The 23,218-nt window shown below is 47.3% G+C and overlaps 1 protein-coding gene across 2 annotated transcripts in view; it reads left to right on the top strand.

Annotated features, from left to right (window-relative positions):
- LOC106586535 (ephrin type-A receptor 3) overlaps positions 1 to 23,218 on the top strand; it is a 153,577-nt gene that overhangs the window by 67,197 nt on the left and 63,162 nt on the right. For both annotated transcript variants that reach the window (XM_014173940.2, XM_045707295.1), the window contains exons 4-5: positions 11,599 to 11,754; positions 14,918 to 15,253. In XM_014173940.2, coding sequence (XP_014029415.2) covers positions 11,599 to 11,754; positions 14,918 to 15,253 — 492 coding nt within the window. The remainder of the gene's footprint in view (positions 1 to 11,598; positions 11,755 to 14,917; positions 15,254 to 23,218) is intronic.

Here is a 23,218-nt window from a genome sequence, read left to right as displayed (position 1 = left end):
GCAGTGTGGGTGGGTGGGACGGCGTGATGTCCTGGATTCTCTCAGTGACCCGCTGTGTGGGTGGGTGGGGCGGCGTGATGGCCTGGATTCTCTCAGTGACCCGCTGTGTGGGTGGGTGGGGCGGCGTGATGTCCTGGATTCTCTCAGTGACCCGCTGTGTGGGTGGGTGGGGCGGCGTGATGTCCTGGATTCTCTCAGTGACCCGCTGTGTGGGTGGGTGGGGCGGCGTGATGGCCTGGATTCTCTCAGTGACCCGCTGTGTGGGTGGGTGGGACGGCGTGATGTCCTGGATTCTCTCAGTGACCCGCTGTGTGGGTGGGTGGGGCGGCGTGATGGCCTGGATTCTCTCAGTGACCCGCTGTGTGGGTGGGTGGGGCGGCGTGATGTCCTGGATTCTCTCAGTGACCCGCTGTGTGGGTGGGTGGGGCGGCGTGATGGCCTGGATTCTCTCAGTGACCCGCTGTGTGGGTGGGTGGGACGGCGTGATGTCCTGGATTCTCTCAGTGACCCGCTGTGTGGGTGGGTGGGGCGGCGTGATGTCCTGGATTCTCTCAGTGACCCGCTGTGTGGGTGGGTGGGGCGGCGTGATGTCCTGGATTCTCTCAGTGACCCGCTGTGTGGGTGGGTGGGGCGGCGTGATGTCCTGGATTCTCTCAGTGACCCGCTGTGTGGGTGGGTGGGGCGGCGTGATGTCCTGGATTCTCTCAGTGACCCGCTGTGTGGGTGGGTGGGGCGGCGTGATGTCCTGGATTCTCTCAGTGACCCGCTGTGTGGGTGGGTGGGGCGGCGTGATGTCCTGGATTCTCTCAGTGACCCGCTGTGTGGGTGGGTGGGGCGGCGTGATGTCCTGGATTCTCTCAGTCACCCGGCTAAAGTGGAGGATGTGGGAAAAGTTATTGCATCCTCTGTGGATGCGGCAAGGATATGATCCATGCCAGTATGTGTGTGTGTGAGAGAGAGGTTGGCATATTTACCCTGTCTCAGTTTCATAGCTTTCCACAAAGAGCCAGCTGTGGCTATAGAGCCTGAAGAGCAGAGAGACTGTGGCTATAGAGCCTGCAGAGCAGAGAGACTGTGGCTATAGAGCCTGAAGAGCAGAGAGACTGTGGCTGTAGAGCCTGCAGAGCAGAGAGACAGTGGCTATAGAGCCTGCAGAGCAGAGAGACAGTAGCTATGGAGCCTGCAGAGCAGAGAGACAGTGGCTATAGAGCCTGCAGAGCAGAGAGACTGTGGCTGTAGAGCCTGCAGAGCAGTGAGACAGTGGCTATAGAGCCTGCAGAGCAGAGAGACTGTGGCTGTAGAGCCTGCAGAGCAGAGAGACTGTGGCTGTAGAGCCTGCAGAGCAGAGAGACTGTGGCTGTAGAGCCTGCAGAGCAGTGAGACTGTGGCTATAGAGCCTGCAGAGCAGTGAGACTGTGGCTATAGAGCCTGCAGAGCAGAGAGACTGTGGCTATAGAGCCTGCAGAGCAGAGAGACGGTGGCTGTAGAGCCTGCAGAGCAGTGAGACGGTGGCTATAGAGCCTGCAGAGCAGAGAGACTGTGGTGCTCTACATATTCTAAGAGCCAGGCATTCCATGAGAGCCTCGACAACATTCATTTTCTAACAGTTTTATCAATGCAGAAAACAGCTATGGACTCACACTCACCCTCTCCATTCACCCTCAAACCAAAATCCTCCCCTCCCCCACACCCCCTCTCTCCTCACCGAGGGGTGATGTTGACATCTCAGCGGTCCTGCGACTTGCCACATATTCAAATGAGCCTTTGATGAGATTGTATGAACTGATATTTTCTTGGTCCTCTGGAGTGAGGATGAGGGAGGAAGTGCTAATGGCAGCCACTACTGTTGAAATACAACCTGCTTGTAATACAGATGAGAGTTACAAAGTTAGGTAGTGTGTTAGCTGTACAGAGGCAGTGTGTTAGCTGTACAGAGGCAGTGTGTTAGCTGTACAGAGGCAGTGTGTTAGCTATACAGAGGCAGTGTGTTAGCTGTACAGAGGCAGTGTGTTAGCTGTACAGAGGCAGTGTGTTAGCTATACAGAGGCAGTGTGTTAGCTGTACAGAGGCAGTGTGTTAGCTGTACAGAGGCAGTGTGTTAGCTGTACAGAAGCAGTGTGTTAGCTGTACAGAGGCAGTGTGTTAGCTGTACAGAGGCAGTGTGTTAGCTGTACAGAGGCAGTGTGTTAGCTGTACAGAGGCAGTGTGTTAGCTGTACAGAGGCAGTGTGTTAGCTGTACAGAGGCAGCGTGTTAGCTGTACAGAGGCAGTGTGTGTTAGCTGGACAGAGGCAGTGTGTTAGCTGTACAGAGGCAGTGTGTTAGCTGGACAGAGGCAGTGTGTTAGCTGTACAGAGGCAGTGTGTTAGCTGTACAGAGGCAGTGTGTTAGCTGTACAGAGGCAGCGTGTTAGCTGTACAGAGGCAGTGTGTTAGCTGTACAGAGGCAGTGTGTGTTAGCTGTACAGAAGCAGTGTGTTAGCTGGACAGAGGCAGTGTGTTAGCTGTACAGAGGCAGTGTGTTAGCTGTACAGAGGCAGTGTGTTAGCTGTACAGAAGCAGTGTGTTAGCTGGACAGAGGCAGTGTGTTAGCTGTACAGAGGCAGTGTGTTAGCTGTACAGAGGCAGTGTGTTAGCTGTACAGAGGCAGTGTGTTAGCTGTACAGAGGCAGTGTGTTAGCTGGACAGAGGCAGTGTGTTAGCTGTACAGAGGCAGTGTGTTAGCTGTACAGAGGCAGTGTGTTAGCTGTACAGAGGCAGCGTGTTAGCTGTACAGAGGCAGCGTTAGCTGTACAGAAGCAGTGTGTTAGCTGTACAGAGGCAGTGTGTTAGCTGGACAGAGGCAGTGTGTTAGCTGTACAGAGGCAGTGTGTTAGCTGTACAGAGGCAGTGTGTTAGCTGTACAGAAGCAGTGTGTTAGCTGTACAGAGGCAGTGTGTTAGCTGTACAGAGGCAGTGTGTTAGCTGTACAGAAGCAGTGTGTTAGCTGGACAGAGGCAGTGTGTTAGCTGGACAGAGGCAGTGTGTTAGCTGAACAGAGGCAGTGTGTTAGCTGTACAGAGGCAGTGTGTTAGCTGTACAGAGGCAGTGTGTTAGCTGTACAGAGGCAGTGTGTTAGCTGTACAGAGGCAGTGTGTTAGCTGTACAGAGGCAGTGTGTTAGCTATACAGAGGCAGTGTGTTAGCTGTACAGAGGCAGTGTTTTAGCTGTACAGAGGCAGTGTGTTAGCTGTACAGAGGCAGTGTGTTAGCTGTACAGAGGCAGTGTGTTAGCTGTTCAAAGCCAGTGTGTTAGCTGGACAGAGGCAGTGTGTTAGCTGTACAGAGGCAGTGTGTTAGCTGTACAGAGGCAGCGCGTGTTAGCTGTACAGAGGCAGTGTGTTAGCTGTACAGAGGCAGTGTGTTAGCTGTACAGAGGCAGTGTGTTAGCTGGACAGAGGCAGTGTGTTAGCTGGACAGAGGCAGTGTGTTAGCTGGACAGAGGCAGTGTGTTAGCTGAACAGAGGCAGTGTGTTAGCTGTACTTTGGCAGTGTGTTAGCTGTACAGAGGCAGTGTGTTAGCTGTACAGAGTCAGTGTGTTAGCTGTACAGAGGCAGTGTGTTAGCTGTACAGAGGCAGTGTGTTAGCTGTTGTGTGTGAGCTGTGTTGAGGCAGATTGGTGTTTGTGTTGTTAACTGCAGGGTAATGGCACTGGAGAGGCCCTCAATCCAGCTCTATTCATCCCTTACCGCTTTCTAAGAGCCTCTTCAGATGCACCGCAGCAGTTGGTGTGTGTGTGTGTGTGTGTGTGTTGTGTGTGTGTGTGTGTGTGTAACCCTGGCACTCCACAGCCTAATTAAGTGATCTGATCCAGAGCTGATTTGAATAACAAAAGACCCTGATGAGGGAGGGGGATGAGAGGAGGAGAGGAAGAGAGGAAGAGGGTTTGGGTCTACAGTAGCAGCATTGTAGCAGGCAGGAAACACATGTTTGGTAGAGTAAACAGTCCCTAGTGTTCAGTACACATTACCATGCTAATATAGCTGACACACAACAGGGACCCTAGCTGTGGGAGGGGGGGGCTTTGGCATCCCCTGCCTCTCTATCTCTCTCTCCTTCAGAAGCTCCTGCCATCTCTAACTCTGATCAGTGACCCTCCCCCAGGAACACTGATCCAATCTGTCTCTACTGAGGCGTGGGAGCGAGGTAGGGAGGGACAGAGAGAAAGCAGGGAGTGAGAGGAGGAGGGAAGGACGGAAGAGGGGGTAAAAGTTGCTGTGACCTTGTAGACTAGGAGGGAGTAGGTCTCTGAAGCAGGAAATCATTTGTTTAGTCCACACTCTGTTGGTGCTCTGTTGAAATCAAATCAAATCAAACTTTTTTCACATGCGCTGAATACAACAAGTGTAGATCTTACCGTGAAATGCTTACTGACAAGCCCTTAACCAACGGTGCAGTTAAGAGTTAGCAAAACCAAATGCATGCTTTTCAACCGTTCGGTGCCCGCACCTGCCCGCCCGACTAGCATCACTACTCTGGACGGTTCTGACCTAGAATACGTGGACAACTACAAATACCTAGGTGTCTGGTTAGACTGTAAACTCTCCTTCCAGACTCATATTAAGCATCTCCAATCCAAAATCAAATCTAGAATCGGCTTCCTATTTCTCAACAAAGCCTCCTTCACTCACGCTGCCAAACACACCCTCGTAAAACTGACTATCCTACCGATCCTCGACTTCGGCGATGTCATCTACAAAATAGCCTCCAACACTCTACTCAACAAATTGGATGCAGTCTATCACAGTGCCATCCGTTTTGTCACCAAAGCCCCATATACCACCCACCACTGCGACCTGTATGCTCTAGTTGGCTGGCCCTCGCTACATATTCGTCGCCAGACCCACTGGCTCCAGGTCATCTATAAGTCTATGCTAGGTAAAGCTCCGCCTTATCTCAGCTCACTGGTCACGATAACAACACCCACCCGTAGCACATGCTCCAGCAGGTATATCTCACTGGTCACCCCCAAAGCCAACACCTCCTTTGGCCGCCTTTCCTTCCAATTCTCTGCTGCCAATGACTGGAACGAATTGACGAATTGCAAAAATCACTGAAGCTGGAGACTTACATTTCCCTCACTGACTTTAAACATCAGCTATCTGAGCAGCTAACCGATCGCTGCAGCTGTACATAGTCCATCTGTAAATAGCCCACCCAATCTACCTACCTCTTCCCCATATTGTTTTTATTTACTTTGCTGCTCTTTTGCACCCCAGTATCACTACTTACACACCATCATCTGCTCATCATCATCTGCTCATCTATCACTCCAGTGTTAATCTGCTAAATTGTAATTACTTTGCTACTATGGCCTATTTATTGCCTTACCTCCTCATGCCATTTACACACACTGTATATAGACTTTCTTTTTTCTATTGTGTTATTGACTGTACGCTTGTTTATTCCATGTGTAACTCTGTGTTGTTGTTTCTGTCACACTGCTTTGCTTTATCTTGGCCAGGTCGCAGTTGTAAATGAGAACTTGTTCTCAACTAGCCTACCTGGTTAAATAAAGGTGAAATAAAAGATAAAATAAAGAGTTTACTAAAAGTGTGTGTGTAGCGGTACCCCAGACGAAAGGAGACTATCGGCAGACTACACTTAATAGGTATTGTGTGGCCTGGGCCTCTATCGATTACTGTCCCAATATGTCACTGCTTCTCTGTACAGTCTTCTATACAGATGGACAATGCAGCTTTACACATCACCTGTCATATCAAATGGCTGACACAGGCACACAGGGATGAGAGTGTAGACACGGGTGGGTGGGTGTGTCTAGCCTGCCTCAGGGGACTAGATATTCTATCAGGTCCTGAGAGCAGAAGACAGGGATAGTGTTACAGAGGTAATTAGTTCTAACAGGCCTGCTGAACGGATGCGCTTGTCCACAATAACCCCTCAGTCACTGACAGCTCTGTCTGGATGTGTTTGTCTCTCCCTCTCTCCTTTCCATCTCTCCTCCTCCACTCTCTCTTCTGTCCTTCCCCCTCTCTCTCTGCTTTCCTCTCCTTTCTCCCACTCTCTCTCCTCTGTTTCGGTCTCTGTCTCTCATATCCTCTCACATGGATAAAAGTGCAGTTAAAAGGGACAGAGCGGAAATGAGACAAGTGTCTCACGTGTCTGAGGTGAAGAGGTTTTTGGTGGGAGGCCTGGGAATCATGGATACGCACACACAGCCTACACACGCACACACACAGATAAACACACACACTTGAACGCATGCACACACCCTCGCTCACCCTCACACTGCCTCTCTCTCACACTGCCTCTCTCTCACACGGTTGTAGTAAGGAGTAGACCAAGGTGCAGCAGGAACGTGTATACTCATCTTCTTTATTTTTATAAAAAGAAGGAAAAAACCACATATACAAAACAACAACAACCACCACCACCACCACCACCACCACCACCACCACCACCACCACCACCACCACCACCACCACCACCACCACCACCACCACCACCACCACCACACAGTCCTGTCAGGTGCACAGACACAAAACAGGAGACAACTACCCACAAATCCCAAAGAAAACACACCCCTCTTAAATAAGACCTTCAATTAGAAGCAACGAGGAGCAGCTGCTTCCAATTGAAGGTCAACCCCATGAACTAAACATAGAAATAGAAAGACTCGAAGTAACATAGAAATAAACTAACAAGAACATAGCCCAACAAACCCCGAACCACATAAAACAAACACCCCCTGCCACGTCCTGACCAAACTGCAATAACAAATAACCCCTATTACTGGTCAGGATGTGACACTCTCTCTCTCTCTCTCTCTCTCTCTCTCTCTCTCTCTCTCTCTCTCTCTCTCTCTCTTTTCTGCCATGTAATACTCGGATCAGAGATGTGATATTCTCATCATAATCTGATACTACAGTGTCTGTAATACTTAGTTTTGGCAACACTTTACAGAGATCTTGACAGGATTGGACTGCTGAATTCTCAGTCTGACAAACAAAAACAAAATGGAGGGATTTTAGCAGATTTTGTAGATGTCATTTAGGGGGTCATTCTTTGTTGTGGTGTTTTGATTTATTTAGATTTGATTTGGATCCCCATTAGCTGACGCCATGACGACAGCTTGTCTTTCTGGTGTCCAACACAACGAAAAATAAATTATAGACAAAAATACTTCACAATTTCCATACATTTACTAAACATTAACAAGTAGACATTACAGACATTACAAATACATTAAAGGTAATATTTAACAGTAAATACATTTAACAGTCAATACTACAGTATATGGTGTTTGTGTGTATGTGCGGACTGTGCTGACTGAGAGGTTATCCCATTTGGGAACAATGTCAGCTGTTTGGCCGAGGAAACTCAGTGTCAACTTTGATTTCCTGTAACATCCACCAATCAGAGTAGTCGATATTAGTCAGGCTGTTTCTGGCTGTCGCTGCAGGGGGCCCCAGGGACCTCACAGTAATCTTAACCACATCACTCAGACACACACACACACACACACACCTCTCAGACAGTGGGGCCATTCAGAGCAGACAGTAGTTAATTGGACTCTGTCATGAGTAAACCTTGAGGAGCTGTACGGTAAGTGATAAACGTAGCTGCATGTTCTAGTGATGTTGTCCACCAGTAGTATCAGTCAGACATTTATACTGCTGACTATGGAGTCGTCTACCTCTGTATGTGTTACTGTTATGTCCAGAAGCAGCTAGAACTGAACTGAGTGCTGCCTGCTGACTTTCTAAAATAATATAATTACAGCAGTATAGCACACACACACACACACACACACACACACACACACACACACACACACACCCCAAACCCGTACAGAGTCTGGGCTATAAAGTGGAGTTAAACGGCTCTGAGAGAATCTCCTTGCTGACTTAAAAGCTTTGCTTCTCAGCATGGATCAGATGACACTTATTAGACCTGAAATAAGAGAGGGGAGGAGGAGGAGGAGTGGAGGGGGAGGAGGAGGAGGAGTGGAGGGGGAGGAGGAGGAGGAGTGGAGGGGGAGGAGGAGGAGGAGGAGGAGGAGTGGAGGGGGGGAGGAGGAGGTGGAGTGGAGGGGGAGGAGGAGGAGGAGTGGAGGGGGAGGAGGAGGAGGAGTGGAGGGGGGAGGAGGAGGAGGAGTGGGGGGGGAGGAGGAGGAGTGGAGGGGGAGGAGGAGGAGGAGTGGAGGGGGAGGAGGAGGAGGAGTGGAGGGGGAGGAGGAGGAGTGGAGGGGGAGGAGGAGGAGTGGAGGGGGAGGAGGAGGAGGAGTGGAGGGGGGAGGAGGAGAAGGAGGAGAAGAAGAAGGAGGAGGAGGAGGAGGAGGAGGAGGAGAGAGTAGGAGAGGATATAAGGGATATGTGTGATTCTCCTGTAATCATCTCTACAGTATGTTGGTGGTTTGGTGATACTCCTGTAATCATCTCCACAGTATGTTGGTGATTTGGTGATTCTCCTGTAATCATCTCTACAGTATGTTGGTGGGTTGGTGATACTCCTGTAATCATCTCTACAGTATGTTGGTGATTTGGTGATACTCCTGTAATCATCTCTACAGTATGTTGGTGATTCTCCTGTAATCATCTCTACAGTATGTTGGTGGGTTGGTGATACTCCTGTAATCATCTCCACAGTATGTTGGTGGTTTGGTGATTCTCCTGTAATCATCTCTACAGTATGTTGGTGGGTTGGTGATTCTCCTGTAATCATCTCTACAGTATGTTGGTGGGTTGGTGATACTCCTGTAATCATCTCTACAGTATGTTGGTGGTTTGGTGATTCTCCTGTAATCATCTCTACAGTATGTTGGTGATTCTCCTGTAATCATCTCTACAGTATGTTGGTGATTTGGTGATACTCCTGTAATCATCTCTACAGTATGTTGGTGATTCTCCTGTAATCATCTCTACAGTATGTTGGTGGTTTGGTGATACTCCTGTAATCATCTCTACAGTATGTTGGTGATTTGGTGATTCTCCTGTAATCATCTCTACAGTATGTTGGTGGTTTGGTGATTCTCCTGTAATCATCTCTACAGTATGTTGGTGGTTTGGTGATTCTCCTGTAATCATCTCTACAGTATGTTGGTGATTTGGTGATTCTCCTGTAATCATCTCTACAGTATGTTGGTGGTTTGGTGATACTCCTGTAATCATCTCTACAGTATGTTGGTGATTCTCCTGTAATCATCTCTACAGTATGTTGGTGGTTTGGTGATTCTCCTGTAATCATCTCTACAGTATGTTGGTGGGTTGGTGATACTCCTGTAATCATCTCTACAGTATGTTGGTGGTTTGGTGATTCTCCTGTAATCATCTCTACAGTATGTTGGTGGTTTGGTGATACTCCTGTAATCATCTCTACAGTATGTTGGTGGTTTGGTGATTCTCCTGTAATCATCTCTACAGTATGTTGGTGGTTTGGTGATTCTCCTGTAATCATCTCTACAGTATGTTGGTGATTTGGTGATTCTCCTGTAATCATCTCTACAGTATGTTGGTGGGTTGGTGATACTCCTGTAATCATCTCTACAGTATGTTGGTGGTTTGGTGATTCTCCTGTAATCATCTCTACAGTATGTTGGTGGTTTGGTGATTCTCCTGTAATCATCTCTACAGTATGTTGGTGGTTTGGTGATTCTCCTGTAATCATCTCTACAGTATGTTGGTGGTTTGGTGATTCTCCTGTAATCATCTCTACAGTATGTTGGTGATTTGGTGATTCTCCTGTAATCATCTCTACAGTATGTTGGTGATTTGGTGATTCTCCTGTAATCATCTCTACAGTATGTTGGTGGTTTGGTGATTCTCCTGTAATCATCTCTACAGTATGTTGGTGGGTTGGTGATACTCCTGTAATCATCTCTACAGTATGTTGGTGGTTTGGTGATTCTCCTGTAATCATCTCTACAGTATGTTGGTGATTTGGTGATTCTCCTGTAATCATCTCTACAGTATGTTGGTGATTTGGTGATTCTCCTGTAATCATCTCTACAGTATGTTGGTGGTTTGGTGATTCTCCCATTTATTTGGAGTAGAACAGGATAATGGTTTAGTTTAGTTTATTAGGACCCCATTAGCTAGTTCACATGCAGCAGCTACTCTTCCCGGGGTCCACATAAAACACATACATACATGACAAAGTACAGAACAGTTTTAGACAAAAACATTACATAAAAAAATATATATTTACAGTGTGTGTATATACAGTACCAGTCAAAAGTTGAGACACACCTACTCATTCAATGGTTTTTCTTACTTTTTTACTATTTTCTACATTGTAGAATAATAGTGAAGACATCAAAACTATGAAATAACACATATGGAATCATGTAGTAACCAAAAAAGTGTTTAACACATTAAAATATATTATATATTTGAGATTCTTTAAAGTAGCCACGCTTTGCCTTGATGACAGCTTTGAACACACTTGGCATTCTCTCAACCAGCTTCACCTGGAGTGCTTTTCCAACAGTCTTGAAGGAGTACTGACTTGACTGGTACTATATACATATATATATATATATATATATATATAATTAAAAAAATTGTTACACATTGGAAAGACACCAAGAGACAACAAAAATACAATGTACAGACTATTTCTACATATTCATATTCTTATATACAGTTAAAGTCTGTCTTTAGAAAGACGAGAGGCACTGTTAATAATATGTTTTTTAAAGTTAAACTTGCTTTTCTCTGAGTAATCTTTGGTGGCAGAGCATTCCACGATGACATGGCTCAATACATAACTGAGCGACGCATTAGATCTATTTTCTGGTTTGGGTACAGCGAAGAAACCCATAGAAACCCGTAGTGGCATGTCTGGTGGGGTATGAATGTCTATTTGAAGTATCTGAAAATACAATTATACAAGTGGTTAGACATTTTCAACACACAAACGTTTAAAAAACCCAACATGAAAGACTATCATGCATGTTGTTGATGTTAGTTGTATGTGTGCAGTGAATGATGAGCACTAGTTACTCAGCCTCCCCTCCATTTGAACAGCTGCGTTTCCATATTTTATACTTGGTCTTGGATGGGTCTGAGAGAGAGGGAGAGAGGCATTGGTGAAACATACAGTTCTTTCATTTTCTATTCTTCCTTCCCATTAACCCTTGGTATAGATTTGTCAGGGGGTTCTCTCTCTCTCTGTGTGTGTGTGTGTGTGTGTGTGTGTGTGTGTGTGTGTGTGTGTGTGTGTGTGTGTGTGTGTGTGTGTGTGTGTGTGTGTGTGTGTGTGTGTGTGTGTGTGGCTGTGGCTGTGGCTGTGGGTTCATATACTCACGGTCATAAGAGAAGATTAAAGTAATTAATCTAGCATGTATAGTAATGAAACGTTTGATTGGAAAAATCCATCCCCCCTCCCTCCTCATCTCCCGTCTTTCGTTTGCTGTTGTCCTGTCTCTCTACATCTGTATGTCTTTCATTCTGTCTTTTCTTTTCTAGTTATACATCTTGATTATTAATTATACCTTTATTTCTCTGTGGATGTTGTTATTGTCAATTTTGCTGTGTAGCCTGTATACTCACCACCTCTCTCTCTTCCCTCCTCCCTCCCCTCCCCTCTCTCTCTCCCAGCATGCAGAGCAGGGTTCTATAAGTCTCTGCTGGGTAACGTCCAGTGTTCTAAGTGTCCACCCCACAGCTTCACCCATCATGAGGGAGCACTACACTGTGGCTGCGAGAAAAACTACTTCCGAGCTGATGGAGATCCGCCATCTACGGCCTGCACACGTACGTCTGTGTGTTTCTGTGTGTTTGTGTTTGTGAGTGAGAGCCCAAAATAGTTTACTCTCTGAAAGTACTGTTTGTTTATTCTCTAAACTGTTTTAGCTGCTGTGTCTCTGAGGACAATATCTTGCTCTCTCGCTCTCTCTCTGAGCTGTATCCGGATAGTTCACAGAAGCAGATGGCTGATGCCAAGCATGCTTAACTACATTACCCAGAAATCACTGCCCTGGCAGCTCTGATGACTGCCACCACATGACATCCACTACATCAGCCATGTCTGTACTCCCTGGGGGGAGTTAAGGACAACCAGACCAGACCTTTATTTCCAGTTTCCTCCTGTGTATCAGGGAGAGTCCTGTTTTACAGTCCTAAAACCTTTATAGACTAAGGTCATGAGCAGGAGTCTGGGAAGGAACATAGAGATCGGAGAAGAATATAGATTTACACATGTATGATATGATCTCCACCCACTGTCCTACTGTTCATAGCACATCTGGTAATCTATACATCTAGACATGACACACCATATGTGGGAGCCTCAGGTTAGAGACACGTAAAACCCAGAACTCTAGTCTCATCAGTATTATGGCTCGGCTGATAGATAGTCATAGTGAATGTACAGTAGAGTGGAGTGAAGGTTATGGCTCGGCTGCTAGATAGGCGTAGTGAATGTACAGTAGAGTGGAGTGAAGGTTATGGCTCGGCTGATAGATAGTCATAGTGAATGTACAGTAGAGTGGAGTGAAGGTTATGGCTCGGCTGCTAGATAGGCGTAGTGAATGTACAGTAGAGTGGAGTGAAGGTTATGGCTCGGCTGATAGATAGTCATAGTGAATGTACAGTAGAGTGGAGTGAAGGTTATGGCTCGGCTGATAGATAGTCATAGTGAATGTACAGTAGAGTGGAGTGAAGGTTATGGCTCGGCTGCTAGATAGTCATAGTGAATGTACAGTAGAGTGGAGTGAAGGTTATGGCTCGGCTGATAGATAGGCGTAGTGAATGTACAGTAGAGTGGAGTGAAGTTTATGGCTCGGCTGCTAGATAGTCATAGTGAATGTACAGTAGAGTGGAGTGAAGGTTATGGCTCGGCTGATAGATAGTCATAGTGAATGAACAGTAGAGTGGAGTGAAGGTTATGGCTCGGCTGACAGATAGTCGTAGTGAATGTACAGTAGAGTGGAGTGAAGGTTATGGCTCGGCTGCTAGATAGGCGTAGTGAATGTACAGTAGAGTAGAGTGAAGGTTATGGTTCGGCTGATAGATAGGCGTAGTGAATGTACAGTAGAGTGGAGTGAAGGTTATGGCTCGGCTGATAGATAGTCATAGTGAATGTACAGTAGAGTGGAGTGAAGGTTATGGCTCGGCTGATAGATAGTCATAGTGAATGTACAGTAGAGTGGAGTGAAGGTTATGGCTCGGCTGATAGATAGTCGTAGTGAATGTACAGTAGAGTGGAGTGAAGGTTATGGCTCGGCTCCTAGATAGTCGTAGTGAATGTACAGTAGAGTGGAGTGAAGGTTATGCCTCGGCTGATAGATAGGCGTAGTGAATGTACAGTAGAGTGGAGTGAAGGTTATGGCTCGCCTGCTAGATAGGCGTAGTGAATGTACAGTAGAGTGGAGTGAAGGTTATGGCTCGGCTGCTAGATAGGCGTAGTGAATGTACAGTAGAGTAGAGTGAAGGTTATGGCTCGGCTGCTAGATAGGCGTAGTGAATGTACAGTAGAGTGGAGTGAAGGTTATGGCTCGGCTGATAGATAGTCGTAGTGAATGTACAGTAGAGTGGAGTGAAGGTTATGGCTCGGCTGCTAGATAGTCATAGTGAATGTACAGTAGAGTGGAGTGAAGGTTATGGCTCGGCTGCTAGATAGTCATAGTGAATGTACAGTAGAGTGGAGTGAAGGTTATGGCTCGGCTGATAGATAGTCATAGTGAATGTACAGTAGAGTGGAGTGAAGGTTATGGCTCGGCTGATAGATAGGCGTTGTGAATGTACAGTAGAGTGGAGTGAAGTTTATGGCTCGGCTGATAGATAGTCATAGTGAATGTACAGTAGAGTGGAGTGAAGTGTATGGCTCGGCTGCTAGATAGGCGTAGTGAATGTACAGTAGAGTGGAGTGAAGGTTATGGCTCGGCTGATAGATAGTCATAGTGAATGTGCAGTAGAGTGGAGTGAAGGTTATGGCTCGGCTGATAGATAGTCATAGTGAATGTACAGTAGAGTGGAGTGAAGGTTATGGCTCGGCTGATAGATAGTCATAGTGAATGTACAGTAGAGTGGAGTGAAGATTATGGCTCGGCTGATAGATAGTCATAGTGAATGTACAGTAGAGTGGAGTGAAGGTTATGGCTCGGCTGATAGATAGTCATAGTGAATGTACAGTAGAGTGGAGTGAAGTTTATGGCTCGGCTGATAGATAGTCATAGTGAATGTACAGTAGAGTGGAGTGAAGGTTATGGCTCGGCTGCTAGATAGTCATAGTGAATGTACAGTAGAGTGGAGTGAAGGTGCTAGAATAGTAGAGTAATGTAGAGTTGACTGTATCCGCTGTCTGAACCCCAGCACCTCAGACAAACAAACAAACAAGGCTTTATATTGTCAAAGTCAACCCTACTCACCCCATCTCCTCCCTCGTTCAATTCTTTGCTGAGGATCTCTCCGTAGTTCTGGTTAGCTCCCTGTGTAATTATCCCCTTAGGTCTGATATTAAAGTCTGGAAATATTCAAAGAATCTGTTCACAGTAAGAACATGTCATTTCCATCTGCCAGTGAGAGTTTGAGGTTTGGCCTGAACCAGTGTCCTGTCCTTTTCCGTCCCTGTGACTGGTGGCTGAACTGACAGACTGCTGTCACTCAATCACACACACAATTGTATTAATATAATATATATTTTTATCCCCCTCTCTCTCTCTCTCAATTCAAATGGGATTTATTGGCATGGGAAACGTGTTTACATAGCCAAAGCAAGTGAAATAAACAATAAGCATAAGTGAGAAGACACAAAACAATATCAACAAAAAACGATTAGAAATTAACAGTGAACTCGCTTTCTCTCTCCGTCTCTCTCTTTCTCTCTCTTTCTCTCTCTCTCTCTTTCTCTCTCTCACTCTCTCTCTCACTCTCTCGCTCACTCTCTCGCTCTGTCTCTGTCTCTCTGTCTCTCCAGGTCCTCCCTCAGCTCCTCGTAATGTGATCTCAGTCATCAACGAGACCTCAGTGATTCTGGACTGGTCCTGGCCGGAGGACACAGGAGGTCGTAAGGACGTCACCTTCACCGTGCTCTGTAAGCGCTGCAGGCCTGGCCAGAGGGTGTGTGAGGCGTGTCGCAGCAATGTGCGGTTCCTCCCCCGTGCTGCAGGCCTGCAGAACACTACCGTTACCGTGGGAGACCTGCTGGCTCACACCAACTACACTTTCCAGATTGAGGCTCAGAATGGAGTGTCCCAGTTAGCCCCAACCATGAGGCAATATGCTGCTGTGACCATCACTACCAACCAAGCAGGTGAGGCCGGAGATGCACAAACACACTCTTGTGCACACACACCCATTGATGTTCACGGACGCACCCAAACACAAGAGCATGCACATCAACACACACACCTATAGACACACACACAAACACACACACAGGCACACTAGACACACACATAAACGTACATGCATTCCAACCATCAGCTCTGGACATTTACAAGGAGATCCTAGCCAGCATACTTCAGCGTTTTATCACCAGTATCAAATGTCTCCCTCCTCACAAATACACTCTGTATAAAACTTTGTGTTGTTTTTTAGCTTTTACAGACAGTCGTTATAATGGAATGGGTTCACAGCAACCCCTCATATAAACATTCTCACGCATGCATGCGCACAGGAACACACACACACACACACACACACACACACACACACACACACACACACACACACACACACACACACACACACACACACACACACACACACACACACAGAGAGGGATGGGTTGCTCACATCGATCTCTCATATAAACATTCTCCACACATCCCAGCCCAGAGACAACAGGGAGGGAGGACTTGGCCCAGTGAAAGTCCCTCACAGAGACAAATCAATCTCTCTGCAGCGGATTGTAACAAACCTCAACATTCCAATACCAAACTAGGAATGCATGCATGATGGCTATAGTTCACTACACCCTTCCACTCCTTCCCTCACTCCATACATCCCTCTCTGTGTTTTTTTTTCTCTCTCTCTCTCCTTCTCTCTTTCTCTCTGTCTCTGTTTCTGTCTCTCTTCTTCTCATTCCTCAACCATCCATACACATCCTTCTCCCTCTGTTCTCAGCCATACCTGTGTGTTGATGTTAAGGTGCTGACTCCAACCCATTACAGTCATTTGTGCCTCTATGACTTTCCTTTCTGATAGTCTTATGTCTTACTCTCTCCTTACCCACTTGGCACAGACGTCAATTCAACATCTATTCTACGTTCTTTCAACGTAATTTCATTGAAATGACTTGGAAACAAGGTGATTGGAGCAGTATGTACCCAGTGGGTCTTTGTCTGCTGGGACATTGGGTCCGGTCTCCTCTCTCTTGTTGTAGTGCAGCAGTAGATGAAGGTCTCTGTCTGCTGGGACATTGGGTCCGGTCTCCTCTCTCTTGTTGTAGTGCAGCAGTAGATGAAGGTCTCTGTCTGCTGGGACATTGGGTCCGGTCTCCTCTCTCTTGTTGTAGTGCAGCAGTAGATGAAGGTCTCTGTCTGCTGGGACATTGGGTCCAGTCTCCTCTCTCTTGTTGTAGTGCAGCAGTAGATGAAGGTCTCTGTCTGCTGGGACATTGGGTCCGGTCTCCTCTCTCTTGTTGTAGTGCAGCAGTAGATGAAGGTCTCTGTCTGCTGGGACATTGGGTCCGGTCTCCTCTCTCTTGTTGTAGTGCAGCAGTAGATGAAGGTCTCTGTCTGCTGGGACATTGGGTCCGGTCTCCTCTCTCTTGTTGTAGTGCAGCAGTAGATGAAGGTCTCTGTCTGCTGGGACATTGGGTCCGGTCTCCTCTCTCTTGTTGTAGTGCAGCAGTAGATGAAGGTCTCTGTCTGCTGGGACATTGGGTCCGGTCTCCTCTCTCTTGTTGTAGTGCAGCAGTAGATGAAGGTCTCTGTCTGCTGGGACATTGGGTCCGGTCTCCTCTCTCTTGTTGTAGTGCAGCAGTAGATGAAGGTCTCTGTCTGCTGGGACATTGGGTCCGGTCTCCTCTCTCTTGTTGTAGTGCAGCAGTAGATGAAGGTCTCTGTCTGCTGGGACATTGGGTCCGGTCTCCTCTCTCTTGTTGTAGTGCAGCAGTAGATGAAGGTCTCTGTCTGCTGGGACATTGGGTCCGGTCTCCTCTCTCTTGTTGTAGTGCAGCAGTAGATGAAGGTCTCTGTCTGCTGGGACATTGGGTCCGGTCTCCTCTCTCTTGTTGTAGTGCAGCAGTAGATGAAGGTCTCTGTCTGCTGGGACATTGGGTCCGGTCTCCTCTCTCTTGTTGTAGTGCAGCAGTAGATGAAGGTCTCTGTCTGCTGGGACATTGGGTCCGGTCTCCTCTCTCTTGTTGTAGTGCAGCAGTAGATGAAGGTCTCTGTCTGCTGGGACATTGGGTCCGGTCTCCTCTCTCTTGTTGTAGTGCAGCAGTAGATGAAGGTCTCTGTCTGCTGGGACATTGGGTCCGGTCTCCTCTCTCTTGTTGTAGTGCAGCAGTAGATGAAGGTCTCTGTCTGCTGGGACATTGGGTCCGGTCTCCTCTCTCTTGTTGTAGTGCAGCAGTAGATGAAGGTCTCTGTCTGTCTGTGTAACACAGTGGGGAGGGATAGCTGGGATTGTTTCAGTTAATACAGAGTCTCTCTATGGTGGAGAGTAATTCTGCTAGCTACAGTAATGTGTTCTCAATGCACGATTCCTTTCCTGTAGAGAGCGAGACAGGGGGGTTATACACCTTTTGGGGGGGATGGTGTGTACATACCCACACAGACACACACACACACACACACACACACACACACACACACACACACACACACACACACACACACACACACACACACACACACACACACACACACACACACACACACACACACACACACACACACACACACACACTGAGGTGTACAATGAGGTGCGTGCTGAGTTTCCTGTGTGTTATCCCAGCTGTGTTCTATAAAGGATGACGGGCCAGACACGGCACTTTGAAATGACAGCAGAGGGATGAGCAGTAAATGCAGATTTACTGTGTGTGTGTGTGTGTGTGTGTGTGTGTGTGTGTGTGTGTGTGTGTGTGTGTGTGTGTGTGTGTGTGTGTGTGTGTGTGTGTGGGTGTAGATTTAGTGCTCTTCACTTGTCTCCGGACGTGTGTATACCTCTCCCAGGGGAGAGGGAGGGTAGAGGTAAAGAAGGGTAGAGGTAAAGAAGGGTAGAGGTAAAGAAGGGTAGAGGGAGGGTAGATGTAAAGAAGGGTATAGGTAAAGAAGGGTAGAGGTAAAGAAGGGTAGAGGTAAAGAAGGGTAGAGGTAAAGAAGGGTAGAGGGAGGGTAGATGTAAAGAAGGGTATAGGTAAAGAAGGGTAGAGGTAAAGAAGGGTAGAGGTAAAGAAGGGTAGAGGTAAAGAAGGGTACAGGGAGGGTAGATGTAAAGAAGGGTAGAGGTAAAGAAGGGTACAGGGAGGGTAGATGTAAAGAAGGGTAGAGGTAAAGAAGGGTAGAGGGAGGGTAGAGGTAAAGAAGGGTAGAGGGAGGGTAGAGGTAAAGAAGGGTAGAGGGAGGGTAGATGTAAAGAAGGGTAGAGGTAAAGAAGGGTAGAGGGGGTAGAGGTAAAGAAGGGTAGAGGGGGGGTAGAGGTAAAGAAGGGTAGAGGTAAAGACGGGTAGAGGGGGGTAGAGGTAAAGAAGGGTAGAGGGAGGGTAGAGGTAAAGAAGGGTAGAGGTAAAGAAGGGTAGAGGGGGTAGAGGTAAAGAAGGGTAGAGGGGGGGTAGAGGTAAAGAAGGGTAGAGGGGGGTAGAGGTAAAGAAGGGTAGAGGGAGGGTAGATGTAAAGAAGGGTAGAGGTAAAGAAGGGTAGAGGGGGGGTAGAGGTAAAGAAGGGTAGAGGGAGGGTAGAGGTAAAGAAGGGTAGAGGGAGGGTAGAGGTAAAGAAGGGTAAAGAAGGGTAGAGGTAAAGAAGGGTAGAGGTAAAGAAGGGTAGAGGGAGGGTAGAGGTAAAGAAGGGTAGAGGGAGGGTAGAGGTAAAGAAGGGTAAAGGAGGGTAGAGGTAAAGAAGGGTAGAGGTAAAGAAGGGTAGAGGGGGGTAGAGGTAAAGAAGGGTAGAGGGAGGGTAGAGGTAAAGAAGGGTAGAGGGAGGGTAGAGGTAAAGAAGGGTAAAGAAGGGTAGAGGTAAAGAAGGGTAGAGGTAAAGAAGGGTAGAGGGAGGGTAGAGGTAAAGAAGGGTAGAGGGAGGGTAGAGGTAAAGAAGGGTAAAGGAGGGTAGAGGTAAAGAAGGGTAGAGGTAAAGAAGGGTAGAGGGAGGGTAGAGGTAAAGAAGGGTAGAGGGAGGGTAGAGGTAAAGAAGGGTAGAGGGAGGGTAGAGGTAAAGAAGGGTAAAGAAGGGTAGAGGTAAAGAAGGGTAGAGGTAAAGAAGGGTAGAGGGAGGGTAGATGTAAAGAAGGGTAGAGGGGGGTAGAGGTAAAGAAAAGCAACACGTCCACTGATCATGTAAAGATAACAGGTTTCAACAGAGCTCTCTACCAGTCTGTTTGTGCTCAGAATAGGTGAATCCTTATCATGTTTTAACCTACAGATCTTATAACCTTCCTCTTATCTCTCTGTGCCTGTTAAAGGACATGGATTTTTCCAATCAAACGTTTCATAACTATACATGCTAGATTAATTACTTTAATCTTCTCTTATGACCGTGAGTATATGAACCCATAGCCACACACACACACACACACACACACACACACACACACACACACACACACACACACACACACACACACACACACACACACACACACACACACACACACACACACACACACACACACACACACACACACAAGCCATCCTTATTCTGCAGCTGCACGACCCATCAGGCTGAGTTTACAAGGATTAGGGTTGTCAGTGTACAGCTCCCTACACACACATGTGGCTATGTCCGTGGAGAGAGAGGACACGCAAGCTGCCCTCTTTCAGAGAGAAACACACACACACTACACCAACACACTCCTGTTTAAACCTGCCAAAACTGTTAAAAGCTGGATTAACTGGCCGTCTCGGAAGGGAGGAAAGCATCCGGATATTCTGACAGGGTGTTGTAAGACGAGTCTCAGCCCCTCTTCTACACACACTCACACACACACACACACACACACACACACACACACACACACACACACACACACACACACACACACACACACACACACACACACACACACACACTCACACTCACACACTCACACACACACAGAGAACACACACACACACACACACACACACACACACACACACACACACACACACACTGTGAAAGCAGGATGTAGATCTGATGACAATAGGAAATGTAGCGCTGAGAGACTGATCTCCATTACAACTGTTTTGTCTTATCCCTCCACTGAAGTGTGACTGATAAAGGCTGGAGTTTGAGAGAGTCTGACGCTTAATATGGGACTGTATCAATCAAATGTATTTATAAAGCCCTTTTTACATCAGCAGTTGTCACAAGGTGCTTGTACAGAAACCCAAACTAAAACCCCAAACAACAAGCAATGCAGATGTAGAAGCATGGTGGCTAGAAAAAACTCCATAGAATAGGCAGGATCATGGGAAGAAACCTAGAGAGGAACCAGGCTCTGAGGGGTGGCCAGTCCTCTTCTGGCTGTGCCAGGTGTAGATTATAAGAGTACATGGCCATTAAGGTCAGATTGTTCTTCAAGATATGTTCAAACGTTAATAGATGACCAGCAGGGTTAAAAAATAATCACAGTGGTTATAGAGGGTGCAACAGGTCAGCACCTCAGGAGTAAATGTCAGTTGGCTTTTCATAGCCGAGCATTCAGAGGTCGATACAACAGGTGTGGTAGAGAGAGGAAGAGGGAGGGTCGGAACAGCAGGTCCGGGACAAGGTAGCACGACCGTTAAACAGGTCAGGGTTCCATAGCCACAGGCAGAACAGCAGAAACTGGATCGCAGCACAGCAAGGTAGCACGACCAATAAACATGTCAGGGTTCTATAGCCACAGGCAGAACAGCAGAAACTGGATCAGCAGCACGACCAGGTGAGACGGGGACAGCCAGGAGTCGTGAGCCAGGTAATCCTGAGGCATGATCCTAGGGCTCAGGTTCTCTGGGAGGGGAGAGAGGGGTGGAAGAATTAGAGGGAGCAGGGCTAAGATCACACAAGACACACGATAAGACAGTAGAATTACACCAGATAGGACAGACTGACCCTAGCCCCCTGACGCATAGACTTTTGCAGCATAGATACTGGAGACTGAGACAGGGGGGGGTCGGACACTGTGGCCCCATCCAAAGTTACTCCTGGACAGGGCCAACCAGACAGGATATAACCCCACCCACTTTGCCAAAGCAAAGCCCCCACACCACCAAAGGAATATCAACAGACCATTAACTTAGTACCCTGACATTTGGCTGAGTATAGCCCACAAAGATCTCCTCCACCGCACGAGCCCAAGGAGGTGCAAAACTGGACAGGAAGATCAAGTCAGTGACTTAACCCACTCAAGTAGAGTATAGCAAAAAAAAAGCCTGGGCTGATGTGATGCACCCCTCCTAGGGACTGCATGTGAGAGTGCGAGAAAGCCAGTGACTCGTAACAGGGTCAGAGGCAGAGAATCCCAGTGGAGAGAAGGGAGCCGGCCAGGCAGAGAAAGCAAGGGTGGTTTGTCACTCCAGCGTTTACCTTCACACCCAGACTACACTCAATTATAGGACCTACTGAAGAGATGAGTCTTCAGTATAGACAGAGTTGAGACAGAGTCTACGTCTCATGGATCGGCAGGTGATTCCATAAAAATGTAGCTCTATAGGAGAAAGCCCTGCCTCTAGCTGTTTGCTTAGAAATTCTAGGAACAATAAGGAGGTAGGTATGTACAGCAGGACCAAATCAGCGAGATAGGTAGGAGCAAATCAGCCCTAGCCTTAATCAGAAGCTAGCACTGGCGTAATATGATCACATTTGTGAGTTCTGGTCAAGAGTCTATCAGTCCTATTTGGCATCTCTGTTTTGTCCGAGTTTAATATAAAAAAAGGTACCACCATCCGCTTCCTTATGTCTGAAACACAGGCTTCCAGGGTAGACAATTTTAGGGCTTCACCATGTTTCATCAAAATGTACAGCTGTGTGGTCTGCAAAGCAGTGAAAGTTGACATTGTTTTTCCGAATGACATCACTAAGAGGTAGAATATATAGTGGAAACCATGGTGGTCCTAGAACGGAACCTTAAGTAACACCTAAACTTATCATAGATTTGTCAGAAGACAAACCATCCACAGAGACTAACTGATTTCTTTCCGACAGATAAGATCTTAACCAGGCAACAACTTTTCCGCGTAGACCAATTATTTCCAATCTCTCCAAAAGAATATGGTGATAGATGTTGTCGAAAGCGACACTAAGGTCTAGAAGCGCAAGGACAGACGCAGAGCCTTGGTCTGGCGCCATTAAAAGGTAATTTACCACCTTCACACGAGTGCAGTCTCAGTGCTATGATGGTACTATGATGGGGACTGCAGCCACTTCCTCTCGTCTCTGCAGTGAGCTATTGGAGAAGAATTGGGGGCCAGAGAGAAAGAAGGAGAAATCTCTGTTGAGTCCAGGAAGCCATCCAGAACTGTTCACAGAGGGAGGGAGGGAGGGAGGGAGGGAGGGAGGGAGGGAGGGAGGGAGGGAGGGAGGGAGGAGGGAGGGAGGGAGAGTAATAGAAAGATACCCAGCATCAAACCAGTGTCCTGCTCAGACACAATAAATCATTACACCCATAAACCACAGAACCAATAAAACAACAGCTATACCCCCATCAGAAACAAAGGGAATGAGAGAAAGAGAGAGGGAACGAGGGAGGAGAGTGAAAACAGACTCGCTCCAAATGGATTCATTAACAGTGGAAAAAAGTGCCAGCCGTTCTAAAGTTGTATCATCAGAATCAAGAGAGGCTCGAACATTTTCAAAGACAAACATGTTGTTTCCTGCGGTCTAATGAACTTAAAGCTCATGGCCGCCTGGCCTCTCAGCTGCAGCTAGCAATTACACAACTGTAAAAGTAGAAAAAAAAGGGAGAGAGGAATGGAGGGAGAGAAGGAGCGAGTCCTGAGTTGAATTACAGTGCCAGATTGAGACCATGTGAGGTCCCAAGGCGAGGCGACATGAGAGCGAGGGATGGTGGGAGGGTTATACACTGGGGCAGGGAAGGAGGGATGGTGGGAGCGTAATACACTGGGGCAGGGAAGGAGGGATGGTGGGAGGGT

The sequence above is a fragment of the Salmo salar genome, chromosome ssa25 (assembly GCF_905237065.1).
Source record: "Salmo salar chromosome ssa25, Ssal_v3.1, whole genome shotgun sequence".
In the NCBI taxonomy this organism is placed as follows: Eukaryota; Metazoa; Chordata; class Actinopteri; order Salmoniformes; family Salmonidae; genus Salmo; species Salmo salar.
The sequence above is the reverse complement of the archived record's forward strand: the minus strand, read 5'-3'. Positions and strand labels throughout refer to the sequence as shown.